Source organism: Mus caroli, unplaced genomic scaffold, assembly GCF_978045245.1.
Source record: "Mus caroli unplaced genomic scaffold, Mus_caroli_1 scaffold_2, whole genome shotgun sequence".
Lineage (NCBI taxonomy): Eukaryota > Metazoa > Chordata > Mammalia > Rodentia > Muridae > Mus > Mus caroli.
Window position 1 is genome coordinate 35,992,630 of NW_028227257.1, and position 17,750 is coordinate 36,010,379.

Here is a 17,750-nt window from a genome sequence, read left to right on the forward strand (position 1 = left end):
AGCTTTTGACTATGTCTTTCCAGAGGTAACATGGGTGTGTTTGTGTTCCCCTCTGGCTGACAGTGACAGTCAGATCCCTGCATCTTTTGACTGGTGGCAGCTCCTCTCTGCCAGACTTCCCCTGCCATCTCAGAGTTGCTCAAGCTCTTGATTCAGAATGTCATTGACCACTTCTGGATTTTAGATTTCATATGATCTGGGTCTAGACCATCTGTTCCACATTCTAGTGCAGGGGGTATCACATTAAGGTGTCCATTTGAGGCTTATCCATAACTAAAAGGGTTGAGTATTTTTATTTCTTTTTTTTTTCATTGATTTTATTTTTTATTTTTTTAACATAAATAAGAAATAAATGTAATAAACCAAACACAACAACAACAACAAAATACAAGAATCATGATCATTTCAAAGAAAGTTAAAAAAAAAAAAGAAAGAAAGAAAAAAGAAAAAGTCTTTGATAAGATTCAACATCCATTCTTAATAAAAGCCCTAGAAACAAGTAGGACTGTAGGAAACATATTCCAACATAATAAGGTTATGGGTGACAGAATCATGGCCAATATCATCCTAAATGAATAAAACCATTAATAAGCCCTATTAAAATCAGGAATGGGAGAGGACTGCCCACTATACCTACTGCTCATCCACAATGTGATTGAAGCATTAGCTAGAGCAGTAAGGCAGAATAAGGGGTACAAATGGGAAAATATTAAGTCAAATTATTTTCAGTTGAAGATTATATTATCTTATACCCAATGTTCCCAAAATTTGACTAGAAAAATTGTAGAAATTACCCACAGTTTAAGCAAAGTGTTCTGATACATAATTGACTTACAAAATTTACCAGTCTTAAAACATATGAGTAACAATATGAGAAAAATATCATGGACACGCTCCTCTTCCCAGTTTCTCAAATCAAATAAAATATTTAAAATATTTATAACCAAAGAGGTAAAAAAACCTCTACAATGAAAACTTTAAATGTGTGTGAAGGAAGAGATGGAGAAACATACTAGAATTTGAAGATCTCCCAAGTGTATAGCTTGGTAGAATTAACATTGTGAAGAAAGACCTTCCTACCAAAACAGTTTACTGATTCAATGAAATCACAATCAACATCCTCATCTCATTCTTCACATAAATAGAAAGAAAATCCTCAGTTTGATATGGAACAACAAAAGACCCAGAATAACCAATTAATCCTACATAAGTGTTTGTTTCTATGCATCCTGCTCATTTGGAGTGCTAAGTGCATATGTCTAAGACCCCAACTTTTATACATCTGTTTCTATTGAGTCGATTTTGGTCAATATTAGAATGGCTACTCCAGTTTGTTTCTTGGGACCATTTGCTTGGAAATTTGTTTTCCAACCTTTTACTCTGGGGTAGTGTCTGTCTTTGTCACTGAGGTGCATTTCCTGTATGCAGCAAAATGCTGGGTCCTGATTACATGTATCCAGTCTGTTAGTCTATGTCTTTTTATTAGGGAGTTGAGTCCATTGATGTTGAGAGATATTAAGGAAAAGTGATTGTTATTCCCTGTTATTTTTGTTAGAGGTGGAATTATGTTTGTGTGGCTATCTTCTTTTGGGTTTGTTGAAAGATGACTTCCTTGCTTTTTCTAGGGTATAGTTTCCCTCCTTGTGTTGGTGTTTTCCCTTTATTATCCTTTGTAGGGGTGAATTTGTGGAAAGATACTGTGTAAATTTGGTTTTGTCATGGAATATCTTGGTTTCTTCATCTATGGTAATTGAGAATTTAGCTGGGTATAGTAGCCTGAGCTGGCATTTGTGTTCTCTTAGTGTCTGTATGACATCTGCCCAGGATCTTCTAGCTTTCATAGTCTCTGGTGAGAAGTCTGGTGTAATTCTGATAGGTCTGCCTTTATATGTTACTTGACATTTTCCCTTACTGCTTTTAATATTCTTTCTTTTTTAGTGCATTTGGTGTTTTGATTATTATGTGAAGGGAGGAATTTCTTTTCTGGTCCAATCTATTTGGAGTTCTGTTGGCTTCTTGTATGTTCATGGGCATCTCTTTCTTAGGTTAGGGAAGTTTTTTTCTATAATTTTGTTGAAGATATTTACTGGCCTTCTAAGTTGGGAATCTTCACTCTCTTCTATACCTATTATCCTTAGGTTTGGTCTTCTCATTGTGTCCTGGATTTCCTGGATGTTTTGGGTTAGGAGCTTTTTGCATTTTGCATTTTCTTTGACTTTTGTGTCAGTGTTTTCTATGGTATCTTTTGCACCTGAGACTCTCTCTTCTATCTCTTGTTTTCTGTTGGTGATGCTTGCATCTATGACTCCTGATCTCTTTCCTTGGTTTTCTAACTCCAGGTTTGTCTCCCTTTGTGATTTCTTTATTGTTTCTATTTTCATTTTTAGATCTTAGATGATTTTGTTCATTTCCTTCACCTGTTTGATTGTGTCTTCTTGTAATTCTTTAAGGGAATTTTGTGTTTCCTCTTTAAGGGCTTCTAGTTGTTTACCTGTGTTCTCCTGTATTTCTTTAAGGGAGTTATTTATGTCCTTCTTAAAGTCCTCTATCATCCTCGTGAGAAGTGATTTTAGATCCGAATCTTGCTTTTCTGATGTGATGGTGTATCCAGGACTTTCTATGTTGGAAGAACTGGGTTCTGATGATGCCAAGTAGCCTTGGTTTCTGTTGCTTATGTTCTTATGCCTGCCTTCCGCCATCTGGTTCTCTCTAGTGCTACCTGTCCTCACTTCATCTGACTGGAGCCTGTCCTTCCTGTGATCCTGGCTGTGTTACAACTCCTCAGAGTCCAGCTGTCTCTGGGATCCTGAGATCCTGGGTGTGTTAGAGTGCCTGGGAGTGGAGCTTCCTCTGGGTGTTGTGGGAGTGGCTGCAGAGTTCGGGCCCAAGGTCTGCTCAGGCTACCAACTCAGACCAGAAGACTTATTTCTGAATGGTGAATGTCAATGAAACTCATTGGGTCTTTGCATCTGGAGAGCTCTAGAAAGTTTTCTTCAGCTGATTCCATAAACCTCAGTTCCAGAACTAAGGAGAAGGAGCCTTTTAAGACTCAGAAGAGTTAGAAGTCAGTTGAGAGCTACTAAGAGCAGTGGTGCCCAGAGTTCCAGTGGGTAATGTGACCGCACTGTCCTGAGTCCTTGCACAGTTCTGAGGGCCTGGTATGCACTACAGAGAAGGGTCAGCTGACTTGTTCTGTGGTGCAGGCTAGAAAAAGGAAGGCCTTAAAAACACTACTTCTGGCTCTCACTTGAGTCCATGCCCTCCTCTTGGCACTTAAGGTAAGTAGAGAAAGAATCCAGGCAACTTAGACAGACAACTTAGGCTTCTCTGAAAGCTTCTGCCCCAGCAGATGGGATGGACTCAGACTAGGCCAGGTGCACAGGTGGTGAAGAATTAAGTTCTTGGAGCCAAGACTGAAACCTCATCATGTCTCCTTAGTCTCAAGGAGCTGGAGTCCCAGGTGTCGTGTCTGGAGAAGGAAACCAGTGAGCTCAAGGAGGCTATGGAGCAACAGAAGGGAAAGAACAATGTGAGTGGAGGTGCTTACACTGAGGTGGGACGAAGGGGCAGAGAGAGAAGGCTGTGAGTTTCCTCCTGAAATTACCCAAGGACACCTCCATGTAGACCACCCAGGCTCCACAGGACCTAGCTTTCCCTCCAGCTCCTTTGCCATTGTTTGCGCCAGGAGTTCACAGTATGTGAGCCTCTCTTCTGCCTCTGCACTCTCACAGTCCAGCAGCTGTCCCACAGACTGGGCTGGGGATGCAGTGTGCCACATATCCTGAGCTTGCACTTGTCACAACCAGGGCATGCTCGTTGTCCAGTAACCTCTTACAGGGACTGGAGCTTCCTAAGGGAGGTGCCAGGGGCCACCTTTCTGTTTTGGAGGCAGGAAACTTCCCTCTGAAGAGGCAGGCTAGGTCCCTGCTTCATCAGACCAATGTTTCCTGAAAAGGGCAGACTGCTTTACATTGTGCCTTGACAGTTCTGCCTCTGGCCACAGTAGCTGGCTTTGTGATAAGCACTTCCCCTGTGTGGCCATATGCACATAGTCTGAGGAAAGGGTAGTTAGTCCCTGGCAGGTCCTGTGAAGTGCCCTGATCCGAGATAGGGAGGTTCCATGGGTCCTGCCTTTGCTGACACCAGTTTGAGGCAGCCTGTGGGGACCGTGCTATGACTCACCCTATGTGGGCTGCCGACTTTCTCTGGTTTCCTCTAGGACCTCCGGGAAAAGAACTGGAAGGCCATGGAGGCACTGGCCTTAGCTGAGCGGGCCTGTGAGGAGAAGCTGCGCTCCCTAACCCAGGCCAAGGTCAGAGCACCTGTCCATCCTAAGTCCTTTGGTCAGGCTAAGGCTGGAATAGTAGTATCTCTCTGGTTTAGTAAACTCGATGAAACACATGGACAGGATATGGCCCAAGAGTGTCTTCTATATCCAGCTTAGCATCTCCCAGGTTCCTGTGTCTCTTTTCTTTTCTTCCCTCCTTCCTTCCTTTTCACATTTCCTTAAGATGGAGAAAAGAAATCTGTGCCCTTGATTGCCTCTCCTCTGTTTCGAGGAGTGCAGACTCTGAGCAAGTCCAGGGTTATGTGGCTTTTGTGCAGTTTTTATCCTTTTTTCCTGTTTCCTGGGCCCTCTGAACTTATAATGCCTCTCAGGGAAAAGATCTTAGCAGCACGCATTTGGGCAGAAAAGTCCTCTAGTGTCCTGGTTACTTGGAAGCCAGCATGGAGTCTCATCCCTAGCAGTAGTGGCCCCTAAAGCCACTGCACCCCTGCACACATTTCCACCCCATGGGAAAGGTTCTCCTGCTAGCATCATGTGCATAGGAGTGTCTGTCTCCACAGGACTGGCTTTGCTGTGACTCTCATGGGTTTCTTGGGAAGCATGAGGGTGCCAGAGGAAAACCTGGGAAGGGCTAGCATTGGTCACACTGTAGTGAAATGAGATTTAGTGAGTTCACTTACAGCTGAAATGAGATTCCTGGAGTCTTAGACTTTGAGCCCTAGAAATGACTCGTGACCTTCTAGTCCGTGTTATGGCAGATTTGGAAGTTGTGGCCTCAGCTGTTACCTGACTGGATTGTGACTACACAGGTAGAGGACCACCTCACCTATCAGTGGTTTGCCTCCGTGGATCAGATGTAGGTAGTGAGTGCTGCTCACAGTTTTGATGGCCCTTGCCATGGAATGCCTCAAGCCATGCCAACTGGTGTGGAACTGCCAGTGTTCTGTGTCTCAGGACAACACTTTTAAGCCAAAGTTCCCTGGAGCCATTCCTCAGATTTATGTCCTCAGGGAATGCAGGTGTCCTGGGCTTTGCCTCACGGCTCCTTTAATTCTCCGGCTCTTTCTGATGTTGTGCTTTCGGTGGTGGAGGGCCAGAGAGGGGTGTTAGATGTGGCACAACTTAGGATGGGTCAAGCTTTGGTCACCCTCACTATGTTCTCTAAGTTGATTTAGCTCTGCTTGGTGGGAATTTGGTTCCCTTCTTTAGGGTAGCTAGAAGTGAGCCTCCCCAGTCTCTGTCCCTGTCCCACTGGCCCTAACCCCAGTGACTGCTGGAGCTGCCCTGCTGCTGTCTGCAGTTTCTACCCGCTATGACACCATGCGCCTTCTAGCCAGCCTCACCCTGCCCTAGGAATATACTTGGTCTTTATCCGTGTGTGTATATTCTTGTACACTCAAGCTGGAAAGGAAAGCTAATGGGACTGGCGTGTCTGCTGGTGTGCACAGATAACCAGGGGCACAGATCAAACAGCCTAGCCTCCTCTGACCTGTCCCTCCCATGTGGTGAGAATGGGCAGGGGCTGAGTGCTGCCCTTCTCTTCCCTCATCCTTCAGGAGGAGTCAGAAAAGCAGCTGCACCTGGCTGAGGCCCAGACCAAGGAGACCCTGCTGGCCTTGCTCCCGGGGCTCTCTGTCTCAGCGCACCAGGTAGGAAGGAGGACAGCTCCCCGGGCCCCACAAGCCTCAGGGAACAGCCTGGCGCCACATGCCTGTTTCCTTTTAGAACTATGCCGAGTGGCTACAGGAAGTCAAAGAGAAGGGCTCTGAGCTGCTGAAGAAACCACCTGCTTCCCTAGAGCCCTCCATGGTAAGTGACATTGTTGTGCCCTGGGCTTCTCTGTCTAAGCCCTCTGGCCCCTAGGAATCGAGAGCCCAGTCTTCAGTGAGTTGCCAAGACAAAGGACTGAGTAGACACCTGATCACCTCTCACCTCTCTGCCTTTAGGACATAGTCTTGAAGTTGAGGGAAGCTGAGGAGACCCAAAACTCTTTGCAGGCTGAGTGTGACCAGTACCGCACCATCCTGGCAGAGACGGTGAGCAACAGGGGCCAACCTTGGTAGTGACTGTGACTTGATGTTCCTAGGGCACTGCTAGGAGGCAGAACTTGGGGTCTTTGGGGTAGGAGATAGCAAGGTTCTATGTGACCTCAAGTAGCCCTGTTGCCCTCTTTGGGCCTCATTTCTTTTGTTGGATGGTAAAGGGGATAAAGAAAGCTCTTGAGTTTTTGTTGTTAAGTTAGAAATAAGTGGGTTTAAGGTTTGGGGCCTGGAGAGATGGTTTCAACAGGGAATGCCTGGGCAGGCAGGTAGGAGTAAGAACAAGGTAGGCCCAGAGTAAATAGGGTTGAGCCCTTTGATTACAGAACGGTAGGAGTTCTAGAAGCTTTATTGGGGCTACAGACTTCATTTCCTGCTATATAGCTCTGCCAGGGCTGCCTGTGACACTGAATTAAACAGACAGCAGGGCACAATAGTGCTGCTAAGACTCAAGAAGATAGTATGTGTTGGTGGGGTCAAGCTAAGGAGGGAGAGAGCCTACCTTACTGTTACCTCCCCTCCAGGAGGGCATGCTCAAAGACCTGCAGAAGAGTGTGGAGGAAGAAGAGCGAGTGTGGAAGGCCAAGGTGGGAGCTGCTGAGGAGGAGCTGCACAAGGTATGGGTGGCCTACATAACCCCGGCCTGTATGACTCACTCCACCCCGTCCCCAAGGAACCTCCAGCCAGATTCTCACGCCTGATGAGTCTTCTCTCTTGTAGTCACGGGTCACAGTGAAACATCTAGAAGACATTGTGGAGAAGCTAAAAGGAGAACTTGAAAGCTCAGATCAGGTATGTCTTTCTCTTTCTGAGGGTTCTTTTCTGTTGTGCTATGAATTTGCTGGTCATGTTCTGACAGCCACGCAAAGATTGCATGGGTCCTTGTTCTTTTTTTTTCCTCATGGACCACATGTCCAAGGAGGCTTTCCTCCTCTAAGCAAGGGCTTTGTCCTATGTAGCCTCAGTGATAAACTTTTACTGCCTTAGTAGCCTTAGAGTCATGGGGTGTATAGTTCTGGCTAGCAGTGGCTTTAGTTGTAAACTTCAGAATTAAGAATTAGTCAAGAATTAAGGGGCCTGATGCTCTTTAAGATACTGCAGCAAACTTTGGCCTTTGTAAAGGTGCCCTGTAGCCTAAGCTTTGCCAGTATACATCTAAGAACTGTTCTGCCCACTCCTCCTGAAGCCCAAGGACTTGGGAGGACCCAGCAGGACTGTAATTTCAGTTCGCTGTTCAGTTAGTGTGAGGGACAGGCTTTCTCGCCAGTGATGGTTCCCTTACTGAGCTCAGTTTACCCAGTGGCACTTTACCTTTGCTTGTTTCAGGAGCAGCCAGAGTTTGCATGGTTAGGGCCCCTGCTGGCTAGTGAGAGACTGACCATGTCCATGTCTGTCCCGTCCAGGTAAGGGAGCACACATCACATCTGGAAGCGGAGCTGGAGAAGCACATGGCAGCCGCCAGTGCAGAATGTCAGAATTATGCCAAGGAGGTGGCAGGGGTGAGTGATTCCATCATTCCAAGTCCTGCTCCCAAGTGGCCTCTGCCCCAGGAAACTAGGTTATTCCCAGTGATTCCTTTACTGTTTGTGTGCTTGTCAGCAGGAGCCTAAGAGCTGGGTTTTCAGACTTTCACCCAACACCCTGCAGATGCCCCTTGGGATTGATAGCCCTGGGCACTTGGGGCAGATTTCAGAAAGGCAGCCCCAAGGCAGGGCAGGGGCAAAGCCTTCTTTGTGAGTGTGGCCCCTCATGCTCTGGCTGGCCCATCAGCGTGTGGCCTCTCTACCTGGCTTGCTGTGGTCATTTTTAGCTGACACTGGATTTTAATCAGTCTCTGTCTTCTGATTTCAGGAGTAGAACTCCCAAGCCTGGTACCTTTAGTCTAGTTTTGATTGCAAACTTTTGCTCTTTAACATGAGACAATGGGCAGGTGTCTTAGGGTTTCTGTTGCTGTGAAGAGACATGACCATGGCAACTTTTATAAAGGGAAACATTTAATTGGGGCTGGCTTTCAGTTCAGAGGTTCAGTCTAATTATTGTCACTGTGGGAAGCATGATGGTATGCAGGCAGACACAGTGCTGGAGTCGTAGCTGAGAGTTCTGTATCTTGATCAGCAGGCAGCAGGAAGTGAACTATGAGCTAGTAGGCCTGGGGTGAACTTCTAAGACATCAAACCCCACCTGCTAGTGACACTTCCTTTAGCAAAGCCACGCCTACTCCCACAAGACCATGCCCCCTAATAATGCCTACTCCCTATAGGCCTATTGGGACCATTTTCATTAAAACCACCAAAACAGGTGTTTCTGAAAAGCCTGGGTGTAGGAAATTGTTCCTGTAGGACATCTGTCCCTGTGCTGTGTAAATCTCCAGGGCTTGGATTCTGGCTCAAGTTTAGGTGTGGACTCATTGGAACTCCCCCCCACCCCCCCCCCACCCCGACCCTCATCTGGTTGTTTCCCCTCAAGTTGAGGCAGCTTCTGCTAGAATCGCAGTCTCAGCTGGATGAAGCCAAGAGTGAAGCCCAGAAACAAAGCGATGAGCTTGCCCTGGTAGGTTGACTTATGTCCTGGGCAGGGGTGTATGATAAGGGGTATGCATGTGATGTAACTTGATATCCATGATGTAACTTTGATATCCATGTGGAGTGTCTGCAGCTTAGCAGGGTATGTCATACATTAGTCATGTAGGGCAAGCTTAGGGGGACTACAGCAGTTTGCCTAAAACTCTTAGTTGGGTTTGTAGCTGCCAGGGACCAGGATGTTCACATTCCATTTCCTGTCTTTGAGCAGATCTAGCATCTGCTCAAGACCATGGGCTGTGGGACATGTAGGCCTTAGTAGCCTGTTTGATCAACCGAGCAGTCCAGGATACAGGACTCCTGATATCACAGGAGGGTCCTTTATAGCCTTTAGGCATGTCTGTGCTTTCTGCATGTTTTCCTGCTTCAATGATGTAACTGGCCTTGCCAGTCTTACAGTTTTATAGGATGACCTGCTCCTTCTGGTCCTCTGCGAGGCACTGAGAACAGATAAACCTGTACAGAGATGTGAGGAGTGGCCCTGTGCACATCGTCTCTTGTAGTCCAGTAGTTTTCCCAGTTTGCCGCTGCTGTGTCTAGAACCATGTCCCAGCTGCTTGGTCTCCTCTTTACAGGGATCCTGGTCCCCAGCCCTGGCCATAGCCTGTGCAGCTGCAGCTATCTTCCTTTTAAACTGCATTGCCATTTTGAAGTAGATGTCAACATTTGAAATTTGGAGATTGAACATGAGCTGTCTAGGAGAGCAGCTCTGGTGTGTTTAGCTACCCGTCTCCACACTTTCTCCTAAGCCCAGCTCACTGGATCCAGGTTTTAGGCCTTGCCCAGACTACCACACCACAAGTAGATGCTGTCCGGGCCAAGCCTCCCAAATTTAAGGCTGCCATTCTCAGCCATTTGCTAGGTTGGGTCTGGGTAAGTGCCCCCACTCTCCCCCCTCCCCGCCATGGGACACAGCCCAGGCAAGGCATGTACACAGACCGTGCCTGCCAAGGGTTCTTGTCACCTTTGAACTATGTTCTTTGCTTTCTGCACTCAGGGGCATTTGAGAAGGCTAAGTGCAGACTGAGGCCACCCAGGTCTCCTAAAGAGCTTATATTTTGAGTTCTGTCCCCAGGCGTCCTGACTGGGACCTTTCCCAAGCAACCTGTGTGACTCTGCTGGCCTTCAGATGGGAGGTTCAGTGGTCTGGTGGACCCGGAAAATTACAAGGCAATAATATGGTCTTACCATTTTGTCCAGGCCCCCAAAAGGCTGGGAGCAGGACACTACATCCTTGAATAATTGGAATGGGACATGTTGTCAGTTGCCTCTGTTCCATGTGGACTCCCTGGTTTTGTGTGGTTGCTCCTGGGGGAGAGGGGTGTTGCCCCACAGGTTCACTTCAAAAAAATACACATGGCTCTCATTAGTCAAGGGGCTTGTTGGCCTCAAGGCTTTTGAGATGCTGAGTGGAATATCCCTCCTGCACTAGAGAACATAAATATTGATCACAGATGGCAGACCTTTACTCTTCCTATGTCTCTGAGGAGTCTCTCTCCTACTCCCCCTCACCCCCTCTCTCTCCCACTCTTCCTCTCTCCCTCGCCCCCCCCACCCCACCCCCCTTCCCATCTCTCTGGCGAGTGCATGGGTGCTTGTGTGTGTGCATGGGTGCATTCCACTGGTGTGTATTTGCACAAACCCACCCCTCCCTGTTTCAGGTCAGGCAGCAGTTGAGTGACATGAGGAGCCACGTAGAGGATGGTGACGTGGCTGGGTCTCCAGCTGTCCCTCCAGCCGAGCAGGACCCTATGAAGGTTAGGGCGATAAGCTGGTCCTCAGATGTGTCCCTAACATCACATGGTGCTCAGGGGTGGGCAGCCTATGGGCTGATTAAACTGAGTGCAGGTACTTCAATCCCCACTGCTAACCACCTCCTCATCCTGTGTGATCTGGGTGACAGTACCCAGAATGGAAGGGTGTAGAGCTAAGGGCGGGTGGCTAGGGCCCTTGGCCCTTACTACACAAGGAAGGGACTTTGGACCTGTCTGTAGCTTGGGTTTGGGTCTGTAGCCACAAAGGGGATTTGTCTTTAGCTGTGGCCCTTTACTGGGGCATTGCTAGCCGGACATCTGTCTTCCAGAGTTTTGACCAAAAGATCAGTTACCAAGAGCAATTGGCAAGAGGCAGGGACCTATCATTGGACTCCCATTGTAGACCATGTCCTGCCCCATGGCTTTGGGGGTCTTTCCTGCCCTGTGAGTCCTATGAAAGGCTTAGAGTGTAGTGTTTCCCCCAGCACCTTTTTGCGACTTCTCTGCTTCTCTCCTGAGTCTTGAGGCGCTGTCTCCCCAGAAATGGGAGTGCTGAGAGTGACTTAGGGTGGGGAAAGGCCCAGGGAATCCTAGAAATAGCTTGAAGGGGGAGCCTGCAGTTTCAGTCTGCCCCAGAGGGGCCTCTGCGAGCCTCTCCAGTCCCATTTGTGGTATCTCCATACAGTTGAAAACACAGCTGGAGCGGACAGAAGCCACCCTGGAGGATGAGCAGACACGGCGGCAGAAGCTCACAGCTGAGTTTGAGGAGGTTAGGTTCTGCCTAGTGGCCCCAGCTCCTACAAGTGTCTTGAGAGCTTGGGCATCATCTCTGTCCTTCCCAACTTTCCCACCAGGCACCTGGGCTAAGAAGCTATGGGGCACCCAGTGCATGGGCACTGGTGCTGACTGCCCCAGGAGCCTTGTAGGTTTCTGCATCTTTGGGAGGTCCTGAAGGCCTGGGTGCTTGTGGGTTATCTCCAAGCTTCTTGCCCATGTGAATCAATATGAGCTTTTGTCTTCTTAGGCTGGGGATGCGCCCGCCTCCCCCAGCCCAGTGAATTTAGCCAGGTTTGACCACTAGGCAACTCACCCAGATGTGTCCCCTCTCTGACAAGGCTCAACGCACAGCATGTCGGATACAAGAAGAGCTGGAGAAACTCCGTGCTGCTGGCCCCCTGGAGTCTTCAGGGAAAGAAGAGGTTACACAGCTGAAGGTAGAGGATGGAGCTGGGGTACAGTTTGGACTTGAAGGTCTTCAAGACTTTGGTCACTGTCTTAGTCACTAGTCTATTACTGTGAAGAGATACCATGACCAAGACAACTGATAAAGGAAAGCATTTAATTGAGGACTTGCTTACAGGTTCAGAAGTTCATTCCTCATTATAGCAATATCCATGGTACTAGAGCCAGGAGCTGAGAGCTACATCCTGATCCATGGGTCAAAAAAGTAACTTTGTATGGGGTTTGAAAGCTCATATCCTACTCCCAGAGATACACTTCCTCAAAGGCCACGCCTATTCCAATAAACCACACCTCCTAATTCTTCTCAAATAGTGCTACTCTCTGATGACTAAGTATTCAAATATATGAGCCTGTAGAGGCCATTCTTATTCAAACCACCAGTCAGTCATTCTTGTTCTGGGAGAGGGGCCCATCCTGAGGGAACAGCTCAGGCATTGGCTTCCCTTGCCACACCTAGTGGAAGGCCCTTGGCCAGAACTAAGTCATATCTCAGTTACAAGTTAGTGTCATTTAAATGTAAGCCTAAAGTCCTGGTTCAGCTACACATGTAGTGGCCTTCACACTAGGCAGTGCATGGTAGACAGTAGGCCGGGAAGCTGTCCGAGCATAGCAAAAGCTGACAGAACACAGGCAGAACTGTCAGCAAAGGCTTTCTCCCAGCCAGCACTTAGTAACCAGATAGCTCTCTGTATTCATCGACGTCATTAGAGCTAGCTCTTCCTCTTGGTATATCATGTAAGAGCTGACTGCTTGAACCTTCTGGCCCACAGGAGAGACTAGAAAAAGAGAAGAGGTTAACAAGTGACCTGGGCCGTGCTGCCATCAAACTTCAGGAGCTGTTGAAGACAACCCAGGAGCAGCTGACGAAAGAGAAGGACACAGTGAAGAAGTTGCAAGAACAACTGGGAAAAGCGGTGAGTACTCAGTGCAGGCTGGGCTGCAGGGCAAGCGTCCAGGCCTCCAGTGCTTTGCTGTCTAGGGGCCCAGGGAAGCAGGACACTGGGGATAGACAACTATATATAAGAGGAACTGACATGTGCACTGCTGGCTTGTCCTGACCCTGCAGCCTGTGTGGAGTCCCTTGCCTGCAAAACCAGATTCTCAGCTACAATCGGTGCCTTAGATTCCTCTCATCATAGGGTCACCCCAGTTCCTATGCATGCACCCCCAGCCCCTGGAGTCAACTTTGGGCCTCCAGACTGACAGATTTGCTTCCTCTGAAGTGCTTGGAGGTGCTTACGGAGCTTCTCTGAGGATTTATGAGTCCTGGGCACAGGGAAGTAGAGGGGGTGTGCCTTGACTCCTGTCCCGGTCGTTCCTTTACATGTCTACTTTGTTTGCAGGAGGATGGTAGCAGCTCAAAGGAGGGAACCTCTGTCTGAGTCTCCTCGGCAAACTGTTCAACTTACCAAAATGCCTTACACATTCCTTACAAATAAACCAACCAACACAGCGTTATCCAGGCCCAACTTCCAGTGAAGCCATTGGAGACAAGTCTCAGAACCACAGAAATAAATCTTGCGGAACCCCAGTCTGTAAAAGAACCTTTGTCACATTCGATAAACACTATTCCCGGGAGCAGCCCTGGACCACCTCGAGCAGACGCCAAAGCCCTCCTCAACGCTGACAGACCAGGGTGTGCTGGGAGTCCAGGACTCTCGGGGTTTATGTCAATCAGTGCAATTGTCTGTATTTCTCAGTGGGGCCGGGTTGGGAAGCAACAGGCCAGGTGGTGAGTTCTCAGAGGCTGCTGAGCAGACTGGAGGGCCTCAGCCCAGCCCAGCAAGGCTGCAGCCTGTCACCCCTGGAAGTTGCTAAGCAGAACTGACATGTGACTGCCTGGATGTCAATGCCATTAAAACCAACGTGTTGCCCGGCACTGGGGTTCTGTCTGATCTTCTGGGGGACCTCTCCCATCTAGCTACTGAGCCTGAGGAAAGCCAAGAATAGCTGTCCCTCAAGACATGAGGTTTTCTGAAGGCTGGGACCCTGCACAGAATCTGAAGGCTTGGAGTCCCCTGCTTCCTGGCTGCCGCCCCCTACCCCCACCCCCAGTCACTTCCTAAATTACAGAGTTCCCCAGGCATAGCAGGGACCTGGATACATAACTATGCCGGGGGTGGGGGTGGGGATGGGTTGAGGGTGGGGGGTGCAGGGCAACTGTTCTCAGGTAGAAGCCACTCTATACTTCCTGTGACCTCAGAACTGTGAGCTCTTGGTGGACCAATAACCTGATCTAGGGGAATCTTGTTCAAGTGGTATATGGGCTTGCACAGAGGAAACATGGAGTTTATGTATAGTCACAGTAGGGTGTGAACCACCAGCAAGTGGCCCTGAGCAGCTCCTGGTTCCTGTGCCAGGCTTCATCCAGTCTTGTTAAACTTCCATCAGGCAATAGTTTCCACCCCTAACCTGTTATCCTCTAAATCCTAACAAATCTGACTGAACTTGGCAAGGGACAGCTGACCCTTGGATGCCACTATACATCCTATGGGGTAAGCGTGACTGCAAGGTGAGATTTCCACACTGTTCTGCATTTCAGAGCAACCTGGGGTGGTAGGTGGCACTCCTGCTGTCACAGGAATCTTGGGGAAATGTCTCTTGCAGCCTCCTCACGCCACAGAACATAAACCAAGGTTTTGACACTACCAGAGGCCACATGACCAAGCACTCTGGCCCCAGCTTGGGGAGCACCTACGAACTGTGACATGGCTCTGCTGTGTGTTAATGAACAAGGTGCCAGAGGAAGGGTAGATGGGAAAGAGGAGGGAAGGCTGAGACGGTATCAGGTCATGTGGCATGGCAGTAGGAGACAGTTTTTAAGCAAGGAATACAAAACCTTCAAAGAGGCCAAGGGGGAGAGGGGCCTCTGAAACTTGAGCCTTAAGCCCCACGGTTCCCTACTGGGAGACTGAGTAGAAATTACAGGAATACATGGTGTGTGGCTCCAGCTCTGCCTTAATCACAGGAACTCTTAAGTCAGTTCTCACCCTTCCTGTTCATGCTGTGGCACCCCTAAAACCATCAATCTTCACTGCTACTTCATAATTAATTTGAAGTTATAAATTCAGTTATTCATTGTAATTTGGTAGTTATAAATCATTAAGTAAACATTGTTTTCTGATGGTCTTAGGCACAGGAGTGGGGGAGGGTCTTAACAGCACCCGTGCCCAGGGCGATGGCTTCTGATGGCACAGGAGTAGGGCACTACTGAGTAAAGGTGGCAAGGTTACCTTACCAAGCTTCAGAATCAGTGTGCCAAGATGCCATGGCTTCTACTTGTCACCTACTCTCCTCGGGCCACCAGTGGAAGCCATGTTTACCAGTTACAGCCTGTAGGAGGCTGGCTTGGCACCTTATGCACACTACTTAAGCATCTTTGGCTCAAAGGTCCCACCAGTCCTCGAAACCTGCCCAGAAACAGCACTGGCCAGCAGAGGGAGCTTGGGTTTGCCAGGTAGTAACTGCTATGGAAGTGTACTGGATCTTGCCTCAGCTAGCCCCAGCTGTTCCTAAACAAGGTTGCTTCTATACACAGGTCTCTTAAGTAGCGAAAAGCAACTCACTCTGAGCAGTGGCCTTGTGCAGAGGGAGAGGTTAGCAGGTGCAGCCATTGCTACCACCTTGTTCAATATGGCAAATACCACAGGGGCCGTGCCCTCACAGTGCCTAGTCTACCAAAACTAAAGTGCTCAAGCAGTCCCAGCTTCTAGTCACTTGACAGAGGAGGTGGGAACAAGTATCTCTCAGAAGATCCCACTCTCCAGGACTGCCCTACTTCCTCTAGCACCACCAGGGCTACAAAAAGCTTCCCTTTAGAACATCCCACACCAGAGCTGCCCTTGATGGCCAATGTCATAGGGCCCATACCACCAAGTGGGAAGCTCTACTGTGCAGACCACTGCTGTGATAAGTGTGCTCCTCTGGTCATCTCTCATGGCCCTCATGGCAGGATGCTGGCTTGTAGGCAGCCTCATGGGGCCTACCTGGACAAGGAAGCAGTGTAGTAAGGACAGGAACAACAGACAACCTACCAAAGTAGGCAAGAGGCAAAGACACCCTCCGCAAATGCCTTCCCACTGCCTTTCCATCCCTTGGACATCTTATCCACTGCACTAAACAAAACCCAACCTTCAGAAGCAGAGCCAGAGTCATGACACCTGAGCTTGTTACAAGTCAAGCTGCCTAGTTAGAACTGCTTTCCCTCCATGCTGGCTACAGAAGGACTAGCCAGCAGCTTTCCAGGTACCCTGGTCAGCTGCCCTACCACATGTCCCAGGAACCCTGGCTCCCCTGAACATCCTGTTACACAGAGTGTCCCTTCTTCCAGTGGCAGCCCAAACTGTATTATTTCAAAATGGTTCTAAATCCTTGGCGGGTTCATTCTCCAATGGGCTACAGAGATGAAGCTGCCAGGGACCTAGGCAGCTCTGTAGTAAGACCATGATTCGACTATCCAAGTCATGGCTGCTTTCCAGAAACTGATATTTTCAGAAGTAACATCATCATAGCTAACTTCTGGTAGAATTCTGTCTGTATTGGCCACGTAGGCATCCTTCTCAGGAACCAAAAGTACCCATTAGGTGAATCCTAAGTTGGCTTTCCCTATAGACATTTTAGTGTTGAGAGTGTAAACATCTTCAAGAAGTGGCATATGCATAGCAGTTTTGTTCTTGACCAATGTGAATATGTAAACCTTAACTGTTATAATAACAAATAATTGTTAGTACAACTTGGGACTCAGACTAGGTGTCCCCTGAAACTTAGCAAAAGCCACCTACAGAACACAAACAGGTTCCAGGAACCATCAGGATCTACCCCATTTCTCTCCCAATGTGCACTTACAGATTGCTTAAAAGCCTCCCTGCAGCACTCCTGTCTTACACACATCTTAGTCAGGGTTTTACTGCTGTGAACAGACACCATGACCAAGGCAAGTCTTATAAGTGACATTTAATAGGGGCTGGCTTACAGGTTCTGAGGTTCAGTCCATTATCCTCAAGGCAGGTACATGACAGCATCCAGGCAGGAGGAGCTGAGAATTCTACATCTTCATCTGAAGACTGCTAGCACAATACTGGCTTTCAGGCAGCTAGGATGAGGGTCTAAAGCCCACAACCACAGAGACACACCTACTCCAACAGGGCCACGTCTCCCTGGGCCAACCATATTTAAACCATCACAACACACCTATGTGCCTGAACTTCTGAGCACAGCTGTGGTAAAGGCAGTGGAACCATACTCCACAAGCAGAAACACTTTTAAAGAGCCATGAATAATTCATGGGGTATTCTTGGTCTCCTAGGCTCTGAGGCCTACTACAATGTCTACTGAAAGCTATTTTACATAGATTCAGGATGAATCTCAACAAGCAGCCAATTGTTTTTAAAGAGTCTGATGAAAGTGCAACTTAGATTTTGCTTGCAAAATCTTTTTGGAATAGAAAAGGGATGTCCAACTTTTACAACTGCATTCTCATTTAAGCAGATGAGTGTACTATGACCCTAATCCTAACAAATGCCAAAACCTGGAAGGCTTACTGCCTAAGGACGGTAGACTGGCTTGTTTCATCTTGTGTCAACTTGATACATCTGAGAAAAGGTAATCTCAGTTGAGAAAATGCCCCCATTAGATTGCCCTGTAACAAGTCTTTGGAGACATTTTCTTAGTTGATGATTGACATAGAAGGGCCCAGTCCACTGTGGGCAGTGCTACCTCTGGGCTTGTGGTCCTGGAGTATGTAAGAAAACAAACTGAGCAAGCCATAAGCAGCATTCCTTCATGTCTCTTGGGTTCATGTTCTGACTTCCCTCAGTGATGGATTCTGGAAGTTGTAAGATGAACTCTT

General features: G+C 48.2%; 1 protein-coding gene across 1 annotated transcript in view; it reads left to right on the top strand.

Annotated features, from left to right (window-relative positions):
* Rrbp1 (ribosome binding protein 1) overlaps positions 1–13,781 on the top strand; it is a 63,234-nt gene extending 49,453 nt beyond the window's left edge. The window contains exons 11-24 of the mRNA XM_021155725.3: positions 3,439–3,529; positions 4,220–4,312; positions 5,845–5,937; positions 6,014–6,097; positions 6,235–6,324; positions 6,852–6,944; positions 7,048–7,119; positions 7,731–7,826; positions 8,794–8,877; positions 10,568–10,663; positions 11,346–11,429; positions 11,776–11,874; positions 12,673–12,816; positions 13,246–13,781. Of these exons, the coding sequence (XP_021011384.1) occupies positions 3,439–3,529; positions 4,220–4,312; positions 5,845–5,937; positions 6,014–6,097; positions 6,235–6,324; positions 6,852–6,944; positions 7,048–7,119; positions 7,731–7,826; positions 8,794–8,877; positions 10,568–10,663; positions 11,346–11,429; positions 11,776–11,874; positions 12,673–12,816; positions 13,246–13,284 (1,258 nt within the window). The 3' untranslated portion in view covers positions 13,285–13,781. The remainder of the gene's footprint in view (positions 1–3,438; positions 3,530–4,219; positions 4,313–5,844; positions 5,938–6,013; positions 6,098–6,234; positions 6,325–6,851; positions 6,945–7,047; positions 7,120–7,730; positions 7,827–8,793; positions 8,878–10,567; positions 10,664–11,345; positions 11,430–11,775; positions 11,875–12,672; positions 12,817–13,245) is intronic.
* The last annotated feature ends 3,969 nt before the right edge of the window (positions 13,782–17,750 follow it).